Raw genomic sequence first — 25985 nt, 5'->3', positions numbered from 1 at the left:
TCAGTTGGCTGTGTGTCATCCTGAAAAGCGAAAGATCACAGGTTTGATTCCCAGTCGTGATACATGCCTGGGTTCAAGGCTGGTCCCCAATCTGGGGGCATTCAAGAGGCAACTGATCAATGTTTCTCTCTCACATTGTTTTTTTTTTTTTTTTGCTTTTAAATTTTATTAAAAATGAAGAATGGAAACCAAATGGCTTATAGAAAAGATTAATTACTTATTCATTAGAGTCATTGACTTTCTCATAGTGGTCAACAACATTTCAGATTTTTATTTATACCTAGTGGTAAAGTAGTACTGTTTTTAATTTTTTTATTTTAATTGTTGTTCAAGTACAGTTTTCTGTCTTTTACTCCCATCCCAGCCCACTTCCCAGTGCTCCCCACCTCCCTCCCATTTCCACCACCTCTAGTTACATCAATATTTTTCTCCCTCTCTTTCTCTCTCCTTTCCCCTCTTTATAAAAATAATAAATACATTATTTTTTAAAAAGTTTATTTTATAGGACTGAAAATGTATATTTTGATAGCATCACTTAATATTTAAATAAAAAGTAATGCTTCACATATAAAATTAATTTGGTATATTCATATTTCAGGGATATAGGCCAGGACCAGAGAGAAAGAACAAATCTCTAAAATACAAAATATTTATACTTACTTTTGACAAATTCTTAAACAAGCTTCATTAACTCATTTTTAAAGGAATGTTTTTTTAAACTAAGAAAGGGAGTAGTCAGACTGCTTAGATACAGGTACCCTAATAACAGATGAGAAAGATAATTTCAAAAATAAATATTGGAAATAAGAAATTTAAAAGTATTTCATGTGTGGTCATATGTTACCTAACAATTTAAAAACTCCTGTGGCAGACAGTCAATAGCGTACCCAATAACATCTTCTTTCTTATGAAAAACTGAGTCAGCAATATATTCAGATATAAGACTTACATCTGCCACCTCTTTTGGGATAACCAAGCAACACAATTCTAGCCAATAAGATGTAAATAAAGAAAGAACTTCCTTTCTGAATTGAAGACATTGTGTTTTTGACTTGTGCGCATTATTCTTTCTCCCTTCTGTCTGCTGGGATGCAGACATGATGCCTGGAGTTGCAGTGGCCATCCCGCAGTCATGAGGACGGAAGCCTCAGTCTCTGACTAGTGCGGCAGGTACACAGAAGGTGCCAAGTTACTTGATGTCATCTTTCAACACTGTTTCAGTCTTGCCCTGCCTACTGTAAGACTCCATAAAAAAATAATCTCCTATTTATTTAAGTAACTATTCTATCAGGTTTCTGATTCTCTACATGTGAAGCTATTCCTACTACCATATGCTCTGAACCTATATTACTGAACTATCAGAGGACATTTATCAGCATTTACAATATTGTTACTGAATGATCTTAAAAATTTTATTTTTTTGGAAATTTTTTATTAAAAATTATAAGCTATGAAAATCATTGCATTGTTCAATATTGTCTAGGTAAAGAGTTAAAGTTTTCTACTTTAATGACAGAATCTCAATAATTCAGAAAACATCAGCATCCACCATGGCTCATTTCATGAGCCTATCATACAGCTAAAGTTTCCCCTGGGGTACTTTCTCTTTCCATAAATATTTTAACATTCGGTTAATTTCAAAATTATGCTAATTGCTTAGATATCAAATTATCATCACAACTGGAATGATAAATTGGTATTTAGGTATAGAATTACTGCAAAAGGTCTAATTGTATTAATAAAAGTTTTAAATTTCATTAATAAAAAGCTCTAATTGAGCCCTGGCTGGTGTAGCTCAGTGGATTGAGTGTGGGCTGCAAACCAAAGTGTCGCAGGTTTGATTCCCAGTCAGGGTACATGCCTGGGTTGCAGGCCATGACAAAAAAAAAAAAAAAAAGAAAGCTCTAATTGCATTAATAAAAGTTCTAATTATATTAATAAAATTACTAATTGATTAATTGCATTTATTATAAGTAAATTAATAATTGCATTAATAAGATGTTCCAATTGTATCAATAATTAATTGCTGAAAAAATTCAATTGTATTAATAAATTGTATTGATAAATTGTAGAACCTTGAAAATCTACTGCTTTCAAGGTTCTACAACCTTACCATTATCTTCCCCATATCTTTTTGATACCCTCTCAATATCTATCTACATGAATACATTCCATCTGGACTAATTGTTATTCACTTCTATGACCTATGTTTTTCTTTCACTCGAGCATGTTATATGTTAGTAGTACACTAGTAGCTCTTACTGTCTTGAGAGAGTAAACCCTGCATTATGTCCACAATTTGGCACTGAGACTCTACCACTGATGGCTTGACATTGGCTATAGTGGTAGTATTTATATGACTAAACTGGCAAATTGCTACAAATTTCTCTTTGCCTTAGCCAGCTATTAAACAATACATATCACACCACTGAAAAATACACATAATTTATGTTAAATATTTGTGGTTTTTTGTTCATTCATTAACCTTAGCCTTGTATATTAGTAGTTTTAGTACCACAAAGTCACCAGATTTATACAGAGTGAAATACAAGGGTTATTGGTATATGAATGCTATAATAATATGCCATTGAACATATTATTAAAGAGACCTGAATGGATTGGAAGGGCTTAATGAGATGGTAACAATGATCAGTTATTTTGATTTGTAATTTATTAATGACAAATTTAAATTGAGATCCATTTTTAGTAAAACTATAATCTTGAGGAAAAATAAACATCACTATTACTAGAAGCAATAAATGATAAATGTCTTCAAAATGTAGGCATTCCCACTGATTACTGTTTAAAATTTTTATTTGATGTAGGAAATTAACTTCAACAATAGGCTAGTTTCAGATCCTGTGACCTATCATTATCCTAAGAAATTTATGTTTTTAAATAAAAGTAAGTCATAATTCTATATGCAATTTACTTAAGTTTTAAACAAGCTAAGATTGGTTTTATTATTATGAAGTAAAAAATCCTTATAATAACCTATTGATCATTTTAAAATTTCTGAGAAAAAGGAATTTTACTTGCTGTAACAGACAATTTTACAAATGTGAAAATAAAAAGTAGAATTCTAAACTTAAAGCTGGAATTTATTTTTAAAATTATACAATGGCTTTTATATAGTTTCATTAAATAGCTGCAAATACCATTTTTTTAAAAAAACACCCAATTGTCCAATCAAATTAAATTAAGAGTGGCTTTAAATTTGGAATAATAAGGAAAATCCCCCACATATCAACATTGCATAATAGAGTATAGGTTTGTCTTATCAATAATCTCTTACCAATATCATTATTTATTTGTAAGTTCCGTAGCAAACATTAAAGAGGTAATCATTTTAAAATCAATATGAGCATAATTTACACTTGAAAGAATTCTCTCTTAGACTTACAGAGCAGAAGCAAGTGTTTAGCTTGCAACACACTTGCTAAGGATTTTAAAAGTAGTAAGTCCATTATTAAAAGGCTCAAAGCAGACTGCCCTCAGATCAGTCAGGTGGTCATGTGGTTTCTAATACTGAAAAATGAAACAGACTATGTCTTTTAGAAAAAGGATACTTTGAAACTAGCATTTGAAAATAGCATTTTGTTTTAAATGGCCTCACTTGGACATTTAAACTGGTTTAGCTAATATGCAAGTATCTGGATTATACAAAAATAGCAAATCAGGTACCATAAACATGCAAGGCACATAAGTTTTTTTTCCTCATGAAATTTAACTATAAAATTAATTTTAATAAGTTTCATAAGGTTTAATGAGTTGTGAGCTTTCTTTCAACTAAACATTTGAAATTATACTATTGAACCAAATATATCAATTAAATACTTAAAAGTTAAGGTGTATGCACTGCATATGCAGTTTGGTATCTAAAGCAACTGAAGTATGTTTGGAAAGCATTAAATTAACTTTCTAAATTAAGAACTACAGATATAAGTATATTTAAATTTTTGGCAAAATTGTTTTAAATATTTTCCTGATTTAAAAATATGTAAAACCCTAATTGAAAATTGATTTAGTGATGTGAAAATTTTGAAAACAACATACATTTCCCTGACTGTGAATTTATTTTTTCATCTCCTTTTACAAACAAAATTATCACTATTTTCAATTTTCTTGGTAAAATCACTTTTCATAACAGTTTTCAAAACATAGCTTCAGTCAGTCTAGTGAACTGCTAAGCTAATATTAAAACACACCTCCCAGCACCCCCATTCTCCGTACCAATAATAGTAAGGGAAGCAGGGAAACACTTACCTAATATTATTATGTTAAAGTAATATTCAGGTGCATATTCTGAACCAACTTAGATGACAGTTGTAGCCCTATTCTGTTTATAATTTTATCATGCCAGTAACATTCAAAACCTACCATTTCACCTTTGCTTCAAATATTAAATTCATTATTGATAGGAAAGTTTATTTTAAATACAGTTCCTTCATTTTATCATCTCAGGAGTAGTCAGACAGGGCAAATAAAAATGGAAAATATTTTAAAATAATTAATTTAGAGTTAAACATCCCTTATAAAGAATAGCAGGAAATTAAGCAATAATCAGGCCAGGTGTGGGGGGATGGGGGAAGGTGGGAATTATATTTTATATATAAGGTATTGAAAGTAAATGATATTCAATCCAACGTATATTAGACCAAATAGAAAAAAGTATTATAGTTTTATAATGCAGACGTTTATAATAACTTCATTAATATAGTTTAGTTATAACAGTTAATCAGATTAATTTCTGGGTTTCTAAACAAAATTTTAATAATAGGTATAAAATTAATATATTTCTAACACTGAAAAGTTCATATTTTATATCATTGAAAATCAATAGAATAGTTTCTGTTGTCATTTGTTTTACTAATACTATTTATATAAAAAATAGATGCTATCAATTCCTATTGTTATTTGCAAAAGAAATTACATTTTTCCTAAAAAAAATTCATATACACCCAACAGGATTGATATGAAAACAACTTAACTTGATGATATAATTATGTAATGGAATGTAAAAAATTATAGCAATTAAGGTGTTATGACATGCTCTAATGAATGAAGTTATACCGGTTGATGACACTATATCTACTACTCATTAATAATTTGGATAGAGTGCATTATTTTACATAGCATAAAGAAATAAAGTCATAAATTATCACTATGAATCACACCCATACATTTTCATTTAATATTGATTATAGTTTTCTCATACCCATGAGTTATGAAAAAATCAAATTGACATCAATAATAGCATTTTGGGTCTCCAAAAACAGCTCGCAATGTAGATCAATTCTTTTACTATATGCAGCTAGTAAGTTTCATGTTAAAAAAGTTAGCATTTCTAAAAAAAAGGTTTATGAGGCAAATCTGTGGATGTATGGCTTGCCAATGTCTGCTGTTTAGGTGCCCTAGTGATTTGGAATACTTTTTAAGCTTTCCTAATTGCAAATCTAAAGAGAAAGCCATGTTCATAAGTATATTTAATTAAGGTGATTTCATTATCACTTGTTTTATATAATAATATTCTACTTACATATAGAACAAATATTTAATACAGTATTCTTTAAAAACAAACAAACAAAAAAGGTAGCCAACTTTTTTCCCTAAAAATCTTAAAAGGAAAAAGTAGAAGGTGAATTTAACATTATAGTTTTTTTTTAAGTTGATACAAGCACGTTTTCTGTTTTCTTCTAAATCTTTTTTCTTTTCTTTAGAACCTCCCTCCCTATAGTAAATTAGAATCGTAAAAGTATAACTATAATAGCATTAAACAAGGGAAAACCTCTCTAATACCATTTGCCAGGGGTATTGGGTGTAGAGTGGGTGATGTGTATCTATCGTTTCTTATAACCAACCATAAAAACATAGACTGACTGAAAAAAGAACATAATACATTAATCTCTCCATGATTCTCAACTATAACCCAGCTTTTGTTGACAAGCATTATGTATTTGTTTTTTTCCCTTTTCTCTCTCAGTGACTTCTTCCATATGACCTACCAACCCAGCATAAGACTATATAGGAAAAACATCTATCTGAAAGATCTACAGCAAAAAAAAATCCGCTTTATTTAGATAAAAATAAAATTTTACTAACTTAGGTATCACACTTATCCCATGAAACTGACCTATTTCTCTACATTTCTCAAGACAACTGTTTTTTGGTGAGCAGAATGTTTATCGATGTACAACAAAAAAACATGTAGAAAGAAAATAAATAAGCAAAACCCCTAGTGAACATTTATTTCCTCATTATATCTGTTGCACTGACTTCCTGCACAGATTTCACAGCTTTCACCTCTCTTGATCAGCCATCATAGATGAAAATACTTTATAAAGAACACTGTTTATTTAAAAAAAAAAAAACTGACTTTGGGGGGATAGTTTAGAAATTTGAACACCTTTCTTAGGTGACTGAGAACACCCCACCCGGCAAAGTCCAAGGAAACCAGGTTACTAGTGGCTATAGAAAAACAAAAGAGTAGTTTTGTTTTGGTAATTAACCAGACAAAACCAACTAGGAGATGACCTCTGACACACAGTTCCCGGTGTTCTGTAGCTGTGGGGGAAGCAGCTACGCAGAAACTGCAAAATAAGGGAAAATAAGTGCATCACTTGATAAGAAATGCTTGGTTCTTTTTATCTCATTGGTTCTTAAGAATTACCTCAAATAATTATTATCCTGTGGCAAAAAAAAAGAACAAAAAGGAAAAGAGGAAGAAATAAAAAGGAAGCAAAACAAGCCATTCACAGCATTGTGAAATATATGAGACATGATGCCCACTTCAAAGAAGCGACATACCACTTTTCCCAAGCTTTCAAAGAAAAAAATAATTTCTTACAAGACGACTGTTTCTTGTCAGGAGATATATGTGTGTATGAACATATTTACATCTTCCACAAAGCACTCATTAAGAACAGAGATTCCATATTTTGGTAGCACATATAATATTGATAATTTACTAAGTATTCAAATTTTTATCATTCGTGGGTTTCTTAATGTGAATCTATAGACTGTAATTTTTAAATTAGTATCTGTGATTTACTGAGCTAGACATTGTATAACTTCTAAATTGAAACTGCTAAAAATGATCATAAGGTGACTATAGTTCTCAGAAGCTCATTGGCCGACGTATTCACTGAGTGAGTGAATTCCCTTGCAGTGACTAGGCAGAAAGCAGCTTTTTCACTTTTGGGAGTCTGAGTTCAATTTAGAGGCAAGGAAAGACACAGAGGCAAATAATACATCCATAGAATATGAAAAATAAATATGCACTATCAAACTTCTGCTATTGCATACATACTTAATTTCACCCTAACAATCAAAAATATTTTATGTGAAAAATATTTTGGAAAGAGATGTGGAAATTTCTAAAAGATACTCAAACACATTTATCTTTAAAAGAATATGCAAACAAGCATCTGATTACAGATCACAGAAAAAGAACTTTAATTTTAAGTTATCTTTGTTTTACCTTTTTATCAAATCTTTCATACTTGTAAATGTCTAAAATATACTTATAAAATTTGGCAGAAATGTGCTTACTTCCTCTTATGGTAAGATTCTCTTCTATATCCAATAGATATAATTTCAGTCAAATCTCTCCTGCCTCAAATACCAGACCTGTAAAGAAGCCACTTTCACCTAATTTTAATTAGTTCGGTTCTACTACTTCTACTAAGAATTATTTTCTGCATTTGTGACTCCCTATCTACTTTATAACCATAAACATTACTGAAAATATTAATAATAAAGAACTACATTATTTTATAATAATTTACCAAATAACAATTATGGAAGAAAACTATTAATGTAGAAGTAATCTTATCTTCTACAGAAACATATTTGAAAGTAAATTTATTTTTAACCAACATCACCTTTAAGTCCATAATTGAGGTATTTGTTAATATAATCAATTTGTGATCCCTTTCATACTTGAGAAAGGCATATTGGCAAAACAGTATGATTTTAAACCAAATTTTCATTAAATTTTAGAAAAAAAATTGCTAAATGGGAATAAGAATAACAGATTGACATCCCTGCAATATATGTAAGTAAAAAATGACTAAAAATAAAAGTAATATATATATATGTAAAATTATGTTATGGAAAGGTAAAACTGAAATGGTTTTATATTAAGAGGTAGGCAATTTGGTGGCCAAGGCACACGGCAAAATTGCCATTTCATTTCAATGTGACAAGTCTTTTTGGCAGCAGATTAGTTTAACATTGAACATCCTACCAAAACAGTAATCCATTTCCAAGTACATAATAGTTCATTGTTGCCCTTCACTGTACATTAAATGTCACCCATCATTGTGGCAGGAATACAAAAGCTCTTGCATACAAGTCAGGAGCCATGATCAAAGCTGTTAATGCAAACACTTTAGACATGGTTTTCTGAAATTAGTTAAACCATCAAAACCATCTATACTATGTTTAGAACATCTTTACTTCTGAGTGCCAAGAGATATACAGAATACTTTTACCAGTATAAGGACTCTCAGTAAGGCAACAGCCTTATCATCTTGTGGACCACAGACCATGTTAGAGCCAAAACATATGTTCTGGTGGTCACAGTAATAATAGACCCTTCAGTTGATACCCTATTTAAGGATAGCATCCCCTACTGCCTAACCTAATAATACAATACACAGTATTCTGATGTTCTGAAAATAATGCAAAGCAATTAAAGGCAAAAATATACAAGAAATTCTATATTCTTTTTTATGCTTAAAAAACTAAAGTTATGTATTTAACACATTGATTTTTTTTAAATTTTCTCTTCTTGCTAAGAAGGGCCAGGTTAGTCAATGTTGCTTGCCTTATTTTACTGTTTTTCCCATTTTGACCATACTCAATTGTTCATTTAAGTAGTCTAAGACAGTTCTCTAAATAATATTCTTACTATAAAATTTGGTATTGTACTATTTCTCTTCTCCAGAGTTTATTTGTATTTAATTTCTAAATGTCAATCTCAGAATAAAATATGCAATGTTTTTCATATACTCAGTGGGTAATTATTATGGTTACATCAATCCTGTTGGAGGGAAATGTGTGCGCCATTATTTCCTTTTTTTTTTTTCAGTTTGGTCCTTAGTTATTCATCTCTGTGTGACAAACTACTAAAAACCCTGAACCAGATTTACATGCTGTATTTCAGCACAGCTCTGGTTGTCTTGGAGACAACTACAGTTGAAAGAAAAAAAAAACTGTAATATGAGAATTTAAATGGACTCATTTTATAAATAACATCTAGTGTATCAATATCATCAGTTTTTTCATAAAGGAAATATTTGAAGCAAGGTGAAAAATAACTCTCATTATTAGTGTAAAGGGTGGGTTCCCTAACCAGTTTTTATATAACTAACTGACATTTTTATACTAATAAACCTAGGTCAAAGAAAAAGAGAATAGAAAAAGGGCAAAGTGTTTAGGAGCAAGTATGATTAGGTACAAGCCCATAATAGACAAGATTTCTTCCTAAATCCTCTACCAGAAAAAAGCTATTGTTAGGACACCTGGGACATGCCATTCTTTCTCTAGAAAACTGAAACTCAGATTCATCTTTACTCCTAAATAAGATTTATCAGCTAATTCAGATAAGCATGCTGGTTATGTCATTATGCTACAAACAATAATGCCACTGTTTGCAAGAGATCAGAGATTATAAAACCAAACCCAGACATATAAAGAAGAACACATATCTCTTGTTAATACTGATTTTAAAACTTAGACCATCGTTAAGTATTTTTTTTAGATCAGCTTTTCCATATAAGAGTAAGAGAACATTTTTAAAATGTATTACAATCACAGTCTACTTTTAAATTCAATTTTAAAAAAACAAATTATAACATTTATGATCTGCTCTTAATTGATCATAAAATTAATATTAATACTATGATGTAGCAGGTAATTCAATAAACCTCAAATCTATTATTCTAATAACTAACAATCTGCTCAATGCTTTGTTTATTTTATAGTTGTGTATTTTTCTCCATTGAAATATGTTAGCAGTGATTTTTTAAAGAAAAATATTTAAAAGAATAGCACTCATGAAAAATTGGGTAACTATCAGCTATTTTTATGAACTTCATTCAAGGCCAATAGGTATTTATTCTTAGGTAAAATGAAAATGCTACATTTGTTTTGAATTGATAACAAATATCACAATTCCATTTAAATTACAAAGGTAATTAAGTTCTACAATTGAAATTTGTCATTGTTTCTGTATTCACATTCATGAACTTCTTTCATGGTAGAGGAACTCAATACCATGTCAAAGTAGATTTTAATTAAAAAATGTATTTGGTTTGGGAGTTTCAGTTTGGAATTTAAAATGACTCTAAGAAATTTTTTACTGCATTTTTAAAAACTTATTTTAGCAAGAATATCTAATATTATTTATTATGTAATATAGGATATCTAATTATTTACTGTATAATAGAAACAGATGTACCTGCAGATTTTTCTATATTTTGTTTTCTTCTATGCCTTGCAATATTTATTCTTCTATTTGCCTTGTGGACAGATTTCAAAGTCTTCTGGACATTGAATAATTTAAACTGTAAGCCTTGGACTCATCTCTGAATACATTTGAAACAGGATGGCTTTTGTTAGTCACCATAAAGTGTATGTGTGTATATATATGTATATATACATATATATAAGTTTACATTATATATAAAGTGTATGGCCATATATATAGTCAAAGATTCTCTAAAATGAGAAGGCTATTTTATTTTCACAAGACACAGGAGAACCTAGAGCTAAAAGCCTGAGATCTTCATACTCTAATTTATCCTGGGGGCAGGAACTTCAAATAACAGTGTTAACACTCTCCACCAAAGAGCTGCAAAAGTTATATGTATAAATAGTTCCAATAGGAGTTTTCAGTCAAAGGTAAGTGATAATTGCCTGAAGGACTCAAATGCTAATATTGAAGCAATTAGGTGAAATATTATAAATTTGTAAAACATTTATGTGTAAATACATCAAAATATTTGTGTATAAGGAGTGAATATATAAAAATATATCAAAAATATTATACTATTACCATAACTAATTTTATTTCCTTTTAATTGAGTGAAGTAAATGTTTTTACTGTTGGGAAAATATGTATGACTTCACTGTAAAAATACTAAGTTCAAGGAAAAACAAATACTTTAGTGATAAATTGATCAGAAGAACCTATTTAATATAATTAAAAACATATTTAATGTTAATGATAGGGCAAAAGCATATTTATAGTCATACATTATAAATTTTATCAATGTGAAATAACTATATGTAGAATTCTAATTCATCTTGGGTTTAGAACTATCTTTTCTTATGTACTAAAATACAAAAATTCAAAGTTAATAATAAACATATGACTTTCAAGTTCATTAGAGTAATAATAGTGTTCTGAGTCCTGAGGGGCAGTTTTATGTTCTTAATTAAGGCAGAAAAAAACTTAATCATATTGAAATTATCTAGTTGTTAAAAATTTGATAGTGATGTAAGCATGAATGAGAAATTATTACAAATTTCCACCTCCCAAGTAATAATAAATTAACAAAAATTAACATAATTAAGCTATATCATTTATTGTAAAGGCCATTATGTAAATATAAAAGCATGTTTCTTTTCTGGGGAGAGCGTGAATTCAGTCCCCCATTAGCACAAATTATGCAATGAAGTTTCCCACATTTGGGGAAATCACATGGTCGGCAAGGGTGAGGGATAAGCCTCACCCTTGCTCTCAGGAAAACCACCTTCAGGATCATGGTACGTCCCCTGCCAATTAAGTGTAGATAGAACTATTTACTTTTCAATTGGGCATTTGAGTTCTGATTCTCTGACCGAAATAAACTGTACATGTCAACAAAATAAGGCAGTATATGTGGTGATACATTTATTATTTGAAAAAATGACAAATTGTATGTATAAAAACATGGTAGTCTTTTTATACTTCAAATGTTTATTTTTTAATTAGATTTGGTTCAGTAAAAAAGAAGGCACCTTTTTAAATTTTACCAGTTTGGTTTTTCTTATGATTGATTTATTAATTCAAATTGGCAAAAACATACTAGTATTCTACTCTCTGGTTCAAGGGAAATCTTTAAAATGAAATAGTTCTTATATCATGGTGACTAGGACTGCTTTTAGATTCTGATTAACAAGAGCAAATTCTACCACAATTATAGCTTAATGACACAACCAGCATGCTTTCTGCCCCAGAAGGCATCCTAGGACATTTTAGTAAGTTATGTGACTTTTAAAAGTTCATTGTTCATCAGTACACCCATGGGAAATAAAGAAAAAGAAAACTGATTGTGACTTTTGACAATTATTAGTTAGAAAAAGGAAGTAACAATTGCCAAAAAAATCACAAAAGTGAGCATGTTACCTGGCTATGACAAAGAGCACACAACTGACACCCAAGTAAGCCAGCAGAATATACATCCAGATATCAGGGGAGAGAGGATTCAGGAAGGAGAAGACGCCTGGGTTTGTACCATTGGGCTTGCGGTACAAAATACTTATTCCAAGTGTCATAAAGGGCTTGGAGAAGTCGATGACCTTCTCTCGGACATAGGTAATAGCCAGTGGAGCAACTGCAAGGTCAGCTTTCTGTAGAGAGAAATATAAAAAAGAAAAACAAAGAAACAGTTCTAAGTCACAAGAAAAAAGTCAGTAACCAAATTAAAACAAACATCACACTTGAGAATTGTCTCAGTAACAATTACATTAACATTTAAAGCATTCTTCACTCTGACTTGAAGTATTGATTTACTCTGCTACTCATTTCTATGTGCTTCTAGATTAGCAAGCCAAAATTTATTGCTAAGTATAAAGGAAAAAAAAACATATGATGAAAACACTGAAGAAACAATTATACATTCAGTGCCTGAATCATTATGATACTAAACATTTATAATTTTTAAGTATTTTTGTCAAATTCTAAGTGGTAGTATTAACAGCTATCTCAAATCTTTTAGACGTTAATAATATTTTTTTTCTTGTTTTAACACTATTGAGCACAGTTGAAAGCTTTTAGTCTTTAAATAGTTAACATTGTGAAAAATCACCTTTTAATTTGATGTTGTTTACTGTCCTGAAGTTTTCTTTCTATCCCTCTAATTTGTTTTATATTATTTAATGAAAATCCTTGCAGCTTTGCCTAAATCTCATTAGGAAATGAGTTTTTCAATTTTCATGAAGTCGCTAATTTTCCACGGTAGCTTAAATATGTTAAATTGCTAATGCTTTTCACTCATCATGTTATAACCATCTGTCATGGATGAACTTAAACTCTAATATATTGAAATAAATAATTATAATATATTAAAATAGCATAGGCATCTATTTCTATGTATGATGGGAAGCTATATTTCTCCATTCCTTCTATTTTAATAGAGGTATTTAGTTTTCAGGCAATGTAGAAGAAATGCTCATTGTAGATAGAAAGACATATAAAAGAATAAATTTGGGCCTCTGCTATTCCTTGGCCCAGGAATTGTTGAGCTACTTATAGAAGAAACTTCCCTAGGTGGCTAGATTTGTGAACACTGCTATTTTGGATGTATATTTATGTGCATTTGTAGGCATCGGGAGAAAGAGATAGCTCACAGATGCTTGGATATGGTATCTCTGAGAGTATCTATGGAGAGAGGAAGACATTTCCCTAAATATTCAGTAAGTGACCCACTCATCCAGAAGGAGCTGACATAAGCTGGGGCCACAACAGCCATTGTGCTCTGCAGTTAAATTTCAGAGGGTATAGGGCCGACTCCAAGCAACGAATTACATTATCTCCAATTGCAGACCCTATAGGATATGAATGCGTCCTTCATATTTGATTGGATTTATAGTGGTTTCAGAAGTGTGCTGCCATTTTTAGGATTATCTAAGAAAACTGGTAAGTTGGTATTTCCTGAATGGGATAATGCAGGAGAAACAACATTCTATACATGCTAAATGATGACAGACTTGGACAGCATGTCCCAACATTACGTCCCACTTCAGAAGAACTAACAAATTCTGGCAGACCTTTACAACTTTTGATCTGAGTGGGTATGTTCAAATTCGAAGAGTGTGGGAAAAACTATCAATGGCATTATATTTCTGGTGGATTATGCAGAATATGAAAGGCTATTAGAAACCAACAAAGAGCTTGACTCACTAATGACTGATGAAACCACTGTTAGTGCCTATACTAATTCTTGGGAATAAACCATCAGTGAAGAGAGATTACAAGAGATATTTGGTTTAGATGGTCAGACAATAAGAAAGGGCAACATTATCTCTGAAAGAACTGAATGCCTGGCCAGCCCTAGGAACTTTTTATGTCCTATGTGCTCATAAGGCAGCATTTTAGAGAAGGATTCCACTGGAAGGCACAGTGCATCAGTTAATGCCAACCAACCTTGAGTTCAGGTCTCGCCATTCAGGCCTACTTAGAGATTTGATTGCTGACCATGAATAATTAGAATTCAATAGACTTTCATTGATTAAAAAAGAGATGTGTTTTAGATTATTAATATATTAATTTAATTTGAGTGAGAATTAAAAACTGACTCAAGGCTGAATATCACAATGTTAACTTTCTAATTCATAAAGATAATTAATTTTTTACAGTTAATAATCTGACACGATCCCCAGTGCCATTTATAAAAACTGTCCAGCAGTACACTTGATAAACTTTTTAACAACATAAAAACTACAGATATAGACCATAATTAAAAGCTCATCATGTTAAATTTTTATTCACATTTTTAACTAGTTTTTAAATTTTAGATTATATGTCCACCTATCTTAAATGCACAATTAATAATTAGCTTATTGATGATTGCATGATGCCTCTCAGGCTACAAAATGATTTTTTCTTATGAAAACGTGCAATAACACAAACCCTCATGTTTGGTCAAAATGAAAAAGGAAATAAAAGCACATCTTCTGGGTCCTGGGGTAGGTATCATCATATTTCATATTCATAATCAACAAAAATATCAGTTTAACAATAATAATTACTAATATCTCTTAAAGCATTTATCACAGGCATTGTGATAAAAAAACTTCACATGAATTGCCACAATTAATCCTTACACAATCCTACCATTATGCTCATTTTCAGATAAGAAAATTAAATTCATGTAAAGTTAAAATCTCATTCTTTTGCTCAGAGCTAATTGAGCATTAGAAATAGGACATAAAACCAAGCTAAAGAAATCTATACCTGGAAGCAATGATGACATGCTTCTCAGAAACCAGAGATGAAATCATGGAGACCTCATTCATTCATTCATTCATTCATGAGTTTGTAGAGATGGGAAGGGAAATACACAGAAGCAAAGGCAGTAATTAACAGACTACAGTTCGAGAGAATTAGTAGGTACAGAGTTCAGGCAGACAGATTATGTTGCACAGGAAGGAGATAGCACTCTGAGACAGAAAGGAAAGAAGTAAACATGGCTTGAAAACTACACAGCTTTATTAGGGAAACAAAGATTCCAGGTTAAAAAAAAATGGATGATGTGAAGTGGTGGTTTGCTCCTGTTTGGGATTGAATACGTGTGCAGCAGTTAAGCATCGTGCCACTTCGTAATCTCCCTCTTCCTAGGGCAGGGAAAGCAAAATTCCACCACATATAAAATACATAAGTGAATATGTTTTGAACTGGTAAAAAAAATTTAATTCAAAATAGATATTAGCAAAAGTAAAGAAACAATTCAAATATTATATTAAAAATAAAACCAATACATTACTCAAAAAAAATTGTTATATAGGCATATACCAATAAGATTGACAAGATATACATCAAATTTTAGAATTTATTTAGCATTACCAAAAATACAATTTTGATTCCAAATATAAAATGGAAAAAAGACCAAAACTTACATAGTAAAATACTTTCAGTTATAAAGGAAACTTGTTATTTCAAACAAAATATACAAACATTTAATCAATAATAAGTCAATCAACAGACCACGGTACATAAATATAATGAAATAATCTTCAGAAATAAAAGGAAATGAGCTACCAAGCCAAATAAATAAATAAATAAAAAACCATGAAAGAATCCTAAATGTGTTTGGCTAAGTGAAAGAAATCAGTCTATAAAGGTTATACAGCATGATTCCAATTATTTGACATTTGAAAAAGGCAAAACTATGGACCAAAAAGATCCGTGGCTGCCAAAGGCTCAAAGGGGAACAAGGGTGTAATGAATAGGTGGGGCACAGAACATTTTTAGGGCAGTCAAGCTACTCTGCAAGAACTGCAATGGTGGGTACATAACACCATGCATTTATCAAAAGCTATAAAACTGTACAACACAAAGAATAAACCCTATGGATGCAGAGAAATCTGATCAAATCACCAGAGAGCTGTAGGAAGGGGATGTGGGAGGAGGTTGCCCAAAGCAATGGTAAACAGCCTGGCACTGGATTAGCTGAGAAGTGAATGCCTCCAGGGCACATGGAATTGTGGGTGAGAAGATTGGAAATAAAAGAAGTACTCTTGGGCTCTAAGGCTCTCTGACTGGCTGGCTCTGAATCTCAGGCTCTTCTTCTTCCAGGATGCCTGGATGATGGTGCTGCAGCTGCCTTCATTTCCCAAGAATGGTATTTTTATGGGAAGGAATTCCAGGCACAGCCTAGGATCAGGCTGGCCTGGCAGAGGGTGGCAGGGTTATTTTTCTTTGTCTGTTCTAGAGAGAATAGTCTCTGAGGCATAAGCCTGCCATTATTCCAAAGATGTGTAGCTTTTGTATTTTATGTTGTTTTAGTTTGTAAACTAATGCTATAGAAATAAGATAATTAAAACTGGCAAGGGGAATGATAGGGGAACTCAGGTTAACTAAGGCCGAATTTAGCCTTGATTGATAAGCTTAAGTGATTAAAGCTGTGATTAAAGAGTTAAGGAGTTTAGCCTTCACTGATAGGCATAAGTGCCTGATGTAGGCAGAAAGCTGTCATTCCAAAGTTGTGTTGCTGTTGAATAAAGACTCCTTTCCCTTTGCCTCCAGAATTGTGCCTAGAGGGTGGCAGTAGGCAGCTGGACCCCAACTTGCTGTTCAGTAATGCTATTGTGGAGAACAGACTTTAGCTAACCGTAATGCGTCAACGAGGGTTCATCAGAAGTAATGGCAGTGTGACACTAAAGGAAGCTGTTATTAGAAGAAAGTGAGTACGGGTGAGTGGGAGAAGGTGTATGAAAACTACTTTCTGTATAGTTTTTCTATAAATCTAAAACCTCTCTTTAAGTTTATTCATTTAAAAATAATGCTTTAACTATATCACTATAGTATTAATAGTAAAACATGAAAGCTTATAAAATATATATTGTCAAATTAAGCAGTTTCTAATTGCACACAAATATATTTTTAAATCCATTCAAATAATCCTCAGGATTATCTTGCAGCAGTAAAGATGAAAATTTATTTGTACATAATAGCATTCTCTATAAATAAGATCTAACTTCATTAGAAGTCTATTAATAATATAATAATTTTAAAATCTAATAAAAATGTCATAATAAACATGTTTGCAATGATAGATGTAGTATCTTCTAATCAAATCTCATCTTATTAAAGACTGAGCAGTAGAAGAAAAGAGCCTGATGATAAAATTCAATCAAGAAGCTTGTATCTCTGTAGATACAGGTTATGATTTAATGAAAATAGATTTAGTCATTGATTTTTTATTTTAAACAATAAAGTAATCATGTATGAGAAAACATCAGAGGTTGAAATTATTTAAGAGATCTCTTTCAGCAAAAGAAAACTAAATAAGTAAATTGTAATATCATATGAATAGTACAAAGAAAGGGGAGAGCTCACTTCTACCTGATTTGCTTAGCAAAGACTTTACAAAACCATTATACTCTTTACACTTGTGTTGCAGCTTGAAGAAGTCATCTGAGATGACTTCTGCCTGAATTGGGAGGGTGTCAGCATCAGGAAAAAGAAGTATCATAGTAGTAGCTAGCTAGTGTGAAATGCATCCATTATAGGCCAAGACTAAGTTGTATTCTTTGCCCATAGCACTTCCATAAATCCTCACAACAGCTCTACCACATTTGCTGTGTGATTTCCCTTTCACCGATAAACAAAAAAAAAAAAAAAAAAAGAATTGTGAGAGCTTAAAAAGGTATAGGTCCAAAGATGACTTAGCCATACTCATTTCCCACTGTTTTTCTTGTTCAGTCATTCAAATGCATCATAACCACATCTTATACAGTTTCTGTGTTTTCTGGCCCAGAATGATCTTTCCTTTTCTCCACTATGCAAATTCTATAAGACACAACTTTGGTTCTTTTCCTTCTTTCCTGAGCAAAAATAAAAATTAATTTATTCTAAATTAATTTCTTTTCTTTTTTTAAGTCTCTTTCAGTCCCATTAATTCCCCCTTTCCCCACCTCCACCTACCCTACCCCCTTTTCCTTCTAGCAATCACCACTGTTGTCTGTATCTATGTGTTTTATCCTTTCCCCTCCTTTCATTCAGGCCCCCTCAAATATTCTAACTGAATTTTCATAGCACTTGTAAAGTTAACCATATAATTGAGCATGTTCTTTCTGATTTTTCACATATAAGTCAACTAATATGATATGAAAGGTGGAATGTACATATCATCATAATTGCATTGTTTCTGTTCCTATGAGAGTATAAGCACTTTGAAACCTGCAGGCATTCCTTTCAGTCAAAGCACATAGCTCTGAACTAAAGGGAATGGTAAAGTATTTCTCCCTGGAGATTTTACAAAGATGCCTGGATAGCAACTGCCTTATTAATTCAATAAGTATTAATTTAATATTCCATCATTCTATGTGAAACTTTCCCAGTAAGTCTTATTCAGCCTTATGGTCATAATTAATCTCACATCCTCAGGACATTGGACGAAGTCTGACATGTAGGAACTATTTAATAAATGTTTGCTGAATACAGTTTCAATTTAACCTACTAAAATATTCAAAGAAAATCACTCAGAATTTTAAAATTAAACTTTTTTTCTGGCTTTACTCTAGAAATAAGATTTATTTGTAACTTAATATAATATCTAAAGAACTAACAATCTAGGGAGAACAGAATAATTCTTTTTATGTAGTTATATAGCTAATAGGAATCCTTAGATTAAAGTTTCCTTGAACAATGGTAACTTTACATTTTGGTCTAATATATAATTATCTAATACAAAAAATATATAACAAAGCATATTTCATGAATGGCACAATCACTCCAAATTTGATCATGTAGAGAATGTTCATGAAGTCCTAGTAATCAGAGAACATAATGACATTATTTAAAATACATGATTTAGTTAGGGAAACCTCTAATGCATCCTTCTGATAGTTCTTCTAATTTAATAATGAAAAACCAGTTCTGTGTATTGATTTCTCTTTCATGATATTGTGAAATCCTTAATAAGTGTGTAAAATAATTAAAGTAGCAACTACATGTGAATAAGTTGGAAATTTTAACTGATTTAGCTAAGATATTTAACCTAGTTAATTATGAATATTAATGTCACTTATAAATGAGATCACACTTTCCTAAACTCTTTACAACGTATAATATGAAGAAACATTTTGCTTTTGTGTGCACTTTAGGAAACATGGTTCACTTCCTGTAGACATGATGAACAACCTCCACTATCATCCACCTAGTCACACCTTCATACCTCCTGGACTCCTAACGAGGCGTCCTAACTAATTTCCTGCTTTCATTCTTGTCCAACTAGATAGAGTCTGTTCTTCATTCAAAGACCAGAAAGCTCTTTGAAAACGTACCAGATTATCACATCTTGCTCAGAATCCTCTAATAACTTCTAGTACATATGTAATAAAATCTAATGTCAGCCTGCAAATTACTATAAGAGATGGCTCCTGGCTATTTCATCAACAGATCCTATCATCCTTCTGGTCTTATTTGAATTTCTCTGTTCCAGTAATTCTGGTTGCCTTACTAACCTTTACACATGTACACATTTCTATCTCAAAGTCTTTATACTTGCTATTCCTTCTGCCTAGAAAGCTTGGCCTTTATACATCCACATGGATTATTCTCCCACTTCATTTGTGTGTTTGTTCTAATGTCAGTTACTCAAAGGAATCTTTTGTGGCTACTCATTCTATCACTCTTCATCTCTTTACCATGTTTTCATTTTATTCAGAACTTATTATGACCTGAAATTATGTCATTTATTGTCAGCCATTATCCAGTAGAATGTAAGTTCTTTCTGAGTAAAGGTTTGTTTTGTTTTTTGGGGGTTTTTTTGTCCAGCTGTGTATCTCCAGTGCTGAGCACAGTGCCTGGCATGGAGGAGCCATTAAATAAATATTTTCAAGTGAATGGGTAAATAAGTAAAACTATCATTATTGAGCCCTGGCTGGCATAGCTCAGTGGATTGAGTGTGGGCTGCAAACCAAAGCATCGCAGGTTCGATTCTCAGTCAGGGCACATGCCTGGGTTGCAGGCTATGGCCCCCAGCAACCGCACATTGATGTTTCTCTCTCTCTCTCTTTCTCCCCTCCTTCCCTCTCTAAAAATAAATAAATAAAGTCTTCAAAAAATACTATCATTATTGTTAATTCTTTCCCCAGTACTTCCTTAAACCTTACAAAAGACAGTATTCTTAAGTTTTGTCTATTTAAAACAGTCAGATTTTCCATGTGCATGATTTTCACTTTCTTACAACTGCAATAATAATAGATAACTGCTAAAATGTTTCACATAATATATCTGTGGTAAATTGGGATTTAGTTATTATAATAAATAACTCACCTCATAACATTACATTAGTATTCACTAGGCTGTGTTGAACAAAAAAAAATTGAATGAGATCAAAATTATAAGTATTCATATATGTGCATACCTATGTTTAAACTTCCATACATTGTATATATTATATACTGTACACAACCTAACATCTATGTGTAGATTTAAAAAATACATATACTTATACTTGAGAAATATGCCTTAAGTTGCTTTTCAACAAAACAAGTATTAACCATACAGTATACAGTGGAAAGTGAAGTAGGCAATTGAGTTATAAATCTCTGTGTAAATACAGAGATTTCTTTCACACTTGTAGGGCCTGAAGTAGGGGCAATACGGAAAATATTGAGCACTTACAGTACTAACTCACTTGTTGCTTCAGCAACTGTTACTTTATTAATGCTTAAGTAAGCTTGCTGATTATTTCAAAGGATATTGACAAATCTACCAAACCTAGATTTAGTCAATATCATTGCCTTCTTTGAAGCAAAGTCAAAGAAGTTAATGGCTTCTTTGAAACAAATTTATGTGCAATATAGAATATTAGAAGCAACTCTAAATATTACTTAAAACCTCATGTTATTTTTTGAAACTATAAAACATTAACAGATTTTTTTGTTACTGGTACATGCTATTATTTCTCCTATATATTTTCTGCTTAACCTTTTTTTCATTTCTCAGTTTAAATGCTATGGGACACAACCAGTGGACCGAAAAACAACTAGCACTAAGATGAATGACTATGAACTATTAAAAAAATCTTCTAATAGAATTGCAAATTTATAATTCTGACCTGGTTTATCATTCTTCAGTGGATAATGGATTAAGCAAACTGAATTTCTAATATATAGTTTAAAATAATAGGTAAATTGTAATAGTGTAAATAACCAAAGCTATGAACTTTTCTATTATAATCAGTCTATTTTAAAACTGAATTTTAGCTAATTCAGAATAATTTTAGAAAAAATTTTTGTACATTTGTCACAATAACACATGTTTTTTGACACAGCATTATCAAAGTTTAACTACGCCCAGGCCTAAGGCAAAGTATAGGATATACGGGTGTTTAAATTAATTTAATAAAAGGTATTTTGTAACATGTTTTCTCTGGTTCCTGTAATTATTGAAATTCCCTGAATCTATGCTTTTAAATTAAGTTTAGTAAAGACTTAACTATAACTGTTTATTCAACCGTGAGTTAAAATTTTTGAGGTATGAGGGAATGTAAAATCTCACCATCCATCTGAAGTCATTTCTTCATTTATTTATTCCACAATTTATCATTAAATAATTCACTACTTTATTAAACAAATATTTATTCTTGAGTGACTGCTCTAAAATAGTAGCTATTATAGATGCTCATAATGCTGGAAAAGACAAACACAGTGAAAAAGATAGACACTAAGCAGGAAAAACTTTAGAAGATACAATTTCAGAGTGCTATGAAGGGCAAGAGGATCAGAAAGTGATTTGGGAGAAAATGAGGGCACTGTCTTTAATAAGATGGATAAAGATGACCTCTCCAAGATGTCGACATCGCATCAAGACTTGTTAGGTCAAGAATAAAACCCGTGAGGTCTGAGCAGAGTGGCCCCGGCAGAGGGAATTTCGAGTTACAAAGGCTCTGAGTGGAAACAAGCTGAGCATGCTCGGGTGCAGCACGCAGTTGTCTAACTCTCCCCACCACCTCCCAATTTCATCCTGTTTTGACCCCTTCCACAAAAAGTCCCACCGAAGCATGAAACACCACGTGAAAAGACACTCCTGCCCAAAACAAAAGATGTGAGATTTAGGAGAGAAACCTGTGTCACTGCCCCTCTCATTTCATTCTCTTGGTATGTTTTTTCACAGCAATGAAATGGTAGCATTTTTATTTATTCTCTTATCTTCACACTATAAATATGATCTCTTTATATTATTTTGTTCAAATGCAACTGCAAAAAAAGTAATTGTGCCTTAGAATTTGGTAAAATATTATACAACTTACTAAATATTTAAGAAAAATATTCCCATGATGTGGTAATTCAGCATTATATAGTCACAGACATAAAACCTGATTGACCAAACTGTGCACAGTGTTTCTGAATCTGTAACATGACCTTGTTTCTGCCTCACCTACCTGGTCATCTGTGCCTACAAAAATTCCTTCATAATTAGAATAAAATCATTATTTTCTACAAATGTTGAGAAAAATAATTTCCTCCAAGCATATTTGATTTTTCTAATAATTCAGCTATAATAACTGAGGAGAGATCACTTTCATATGTTTGTCAATAAAAATTGAGTCCATTCTTATATCTGTTCATCAGATTTTAATAATATATCACCATGCATTTAAGAAGGCTTAAGTCACAATGAAATTTGAATATAAAAGTTAAATAACAAAACAGAAAAACAGCAAATGAAATTTTTCCAATACTAACTGAAGCAGTTGTAATAGTGTTTGATAGCAGAAAACTTGATGCAAATAATAAAAAAGGTCTCTAAGATAAAAGTTAGAATTGATCTATTATTTAATCCAAACTGTTCTTTCTCCCTCTTTCCCTAACCTCTCTTCTTAGTCCTTCCTTCCTCCCATCCATCCTTCCTCCCTTTCTTTCTCTCCTTCTTTCTTTAAAACTAGACAGAATGACTTTTACTTTTAAAAGGCTGTACAATAGAATTAAATGCCTAATAGCAGAAAAAGAAAAATTTAAGACAGAAATCATAAGCAAAGAACTTTTCTATTGCATGAATGTGAACTACGTACTTTTCCAGCTTGCAAGAGCATTAAATATATCCATGGTACTTAACCCTGCAAGTCACACCCAGAATTTTTAAGAAATGGCTCTAGCCCTGGCTGGCGTTGCTCAGTGGATTGAGCACGGGCTGGGAACCAAAGTGTCCCAGGTTCGATTCCCAGCCAGGGTACGTTCTTGGGTTGCAGGCCATAACCCCCAGCAACCACACATTGATGTTTCTCTCTCTCTCTCTCTTTCTCTCTCTCTCACTCTCTCCCCCCTCCCTCCCTTCTCTCTCTAAAAAAATAAATAAATAAAATCTTAAAAAAAAATGGCTCTAAGTTCAGAAACAGACTGATGTACAAAGGTGTTTCCCCAAGTTCATTTATAATCTGGACTGTAAATTAGTCTATATGTATCAAAAGGGAATGGTTAAATAAATCAAGGTATGACAAGAAAGGATTACCATACCCTCTTATGCAGCATTTTATAATATTTCCAGTGAATATATACTACTAAACAGGAATTCAAGTAAACATAGTAAGAGAGGGGAATTATAAGATGAATTGAGTCATAAGACATATAAATTAATCACAAATTAAAAAGCATTTTTGCATCCCAATTTAAGATAAAACACAATTATAATCAATAAAGAAAATGAAAATTTTGTGGTCATTATATTTAAGAAAATAAATATTGAGGTACACGCACACAAGTTTTACTTGACCTAAACATGTAAATTGACCTCAGTATAAATATAGTTCTGAAAATAAACTATAAAATATAGAATGAGTAAATAAAGAACTCTTTATCCTAAAAAGCAGCCAATATGTTTTTATTTTTAGTATAAGGAAAATAAGCTCCTCTTTCATAAGTATATTAGCCTGAACAATTCAGAGACAGCCTCTGATACGTAACAGTAAATAGCATGCTGGAGAAAATACTACTAGATTTCAAGGCTACAAGTTCTTATCTTTTTCATATCGTCATGTGTTTTTCCAGCATCAAGAGAAAGCTGTAATCAATCAGATTATCTTCCTATGAATGTGAAAACAAAAATTTTGAACAAACAAATAATAATAAATTATAAAAACATTACATATCCATGATTTCAGAATTACTGTTTCTACATTAACTTTAGAAAATTCACATAAATATGTCCATGGTAAAGTAAAATGTTTCCATTTTCTCAACTATGAAGTGGTACGGCAGTTCTATCTATCAGTGTTTACTGGCGGACTAGGCAGAGTGGGGATGCAAAGACATGTAAACGTGACGCTTCCCAAAGCTTATATAAAATTCTCTGAAGCGAGAAATACCCAGAGTAACTATAAGAACACGATGAATTATATGAGGAAGAGATCAGTGGAGTGGTTAAGAGTAGATTCAGGGAAGACTTGAGGATTTAAACTCTGAATGAGGAAGACCAATATAGCAGCTAATAAGCACAGATTCTGAATTCATTAGTGACTCAAACTTTCCAACCAGCAGCCACAATTTGATTCCATAGTGGGTAGTCCTAGGTAGGGGTATGTTTAATCTACCAGTCTGTAGGTTTCCAAAAAGAATACCAAAATCTAGGCCATTGGCAATAACTCAAGCCATATGTAAAGTTTTGAGAATGACCTTGAATTTGCCCACTAATAAAAATAATCACATTCGGTTTTGTTTCTAAACAGCTTGCACTGAGGTTGGATAGCCACAGAGCCCATGATGTTTCAACTTGTTACTGAACCAAGCATAAGCATTTAGAAGATCAATCTATAACCCTTATGCATGTAGAGTACAGTTAAGTCAGCAGCTTTATTTTAAGCTGTGAAGTATGGGATAAAATTTCCCCAAAACTGATAACTATCTCTTGTCATGTAAAGCCAAGATTACTGTTGTCAGGCTGGCTGAGATTTGGAATATGCTAATCCCATTAATAAGTAAAACCTTTGAGGTCTCCCCACATTGTTAGTTGACCTACTTCAAAACAGGACTATCAGGCCATAGAGTCAAGAGACTTCTGTGAATCAGGTATCCTGTTCCAACAAGGGTCTAGCTGCAAGCTAATTTCAGGTTTATAAAAGGGTGTATTGGTAGTCATGTCTAGAAAATGATTAGTATAGAACTGAGAAGAAAACCTGGTCCAGGCCACCAAAAGACAAAATCATCAGTCACAGGACTTGACAGTTCAAAGGAGTCTTTAGGGTCATGGGGTTCCAAAGGTACTGGAACCTTTCTACAATAATTCCTTTTGATTCAGAGGATCCCCTTGTAGCCCTTATAGAACAAGGTAGATAAACATATAAATGTAGAAGCAGCAATTACAGTACACTGAATTGGCCCAAAAGGCCCTTAAAACAAAGTCTTGTTAGATTCCTTTTCCCGCTGTGAATCTTGACTAAAATCCATTAACAAAATATGGATGCCCATGCTCATGTGAAAATAAATAGACACCTAATGTAAATGGAATCAGGAAGCTGGAAAACAGAACTCTCAAGTATATATGCCAA

At 31.9% G+C, this 25985-nt stretch overlaps 1 protein-coding gene, 1 non-coding gene and 1 pseudogene across 5 annotated transcripts in view; 1 reads left to right on the top strand and 2 right to left on the bottom strand.

The window, feature by feature from the left end:
* GRIK2 (glutamate ionotropic receptor kainate type subunit 2) overlaps nt 1-25985 on the bottom strand; it is a 591009-nt gene that overhangs the window by 120567 nt on the left and 444457 nt on the right. For 3 of the 4 annotated variants that reach the window (XM_028510071.2, XM_028510069.2, XM_036024519.1), the window contains one exon: nt 12398-12621. In XM_028510071.2, coding sequence (XP_028365872.1) covers nt 12398-12621 — 224 coding nt within the window. The remainder of the gene's footprint in view (nt 1-12397; nt 12622-25985) is intronic. The other variant, XM_036024520.1, reaches the window with a different exon arrangement.
* On the bottom strand, nt 11637-11799 carry LOC114495915. The gene has a single exon (XR_003684571.1). It is a non-coding gene; the product is annotated as a U1 spliceosomal RNA (small nuclear RNA).
* On the top strand, nt 13608-14405 carry LOC114494064 (annotated as a pseudogene).

Source organism: Phyllostomus discolor, chromosome 4 (assembly GCF_004126475.2).
Source record: "Phyllostomus discolor isolate MPI-MPIP mPhyDis1 chromosome 4, mPhyDis1.pri.v3, whole genome shotgun sequence".
NCBI classification, from domain to species: Eukaryota; Metazoa; Chordata; class Mammalia; order Chiroptera; family Phyllostomidae; genus Phyllostomus; species Phyllostomus discolor.
The sequence above is the reverse complement of the archived record's forward strand: the minus strand, read 5'-3'. Positions and strand labels throughout refer to the sequence as shown.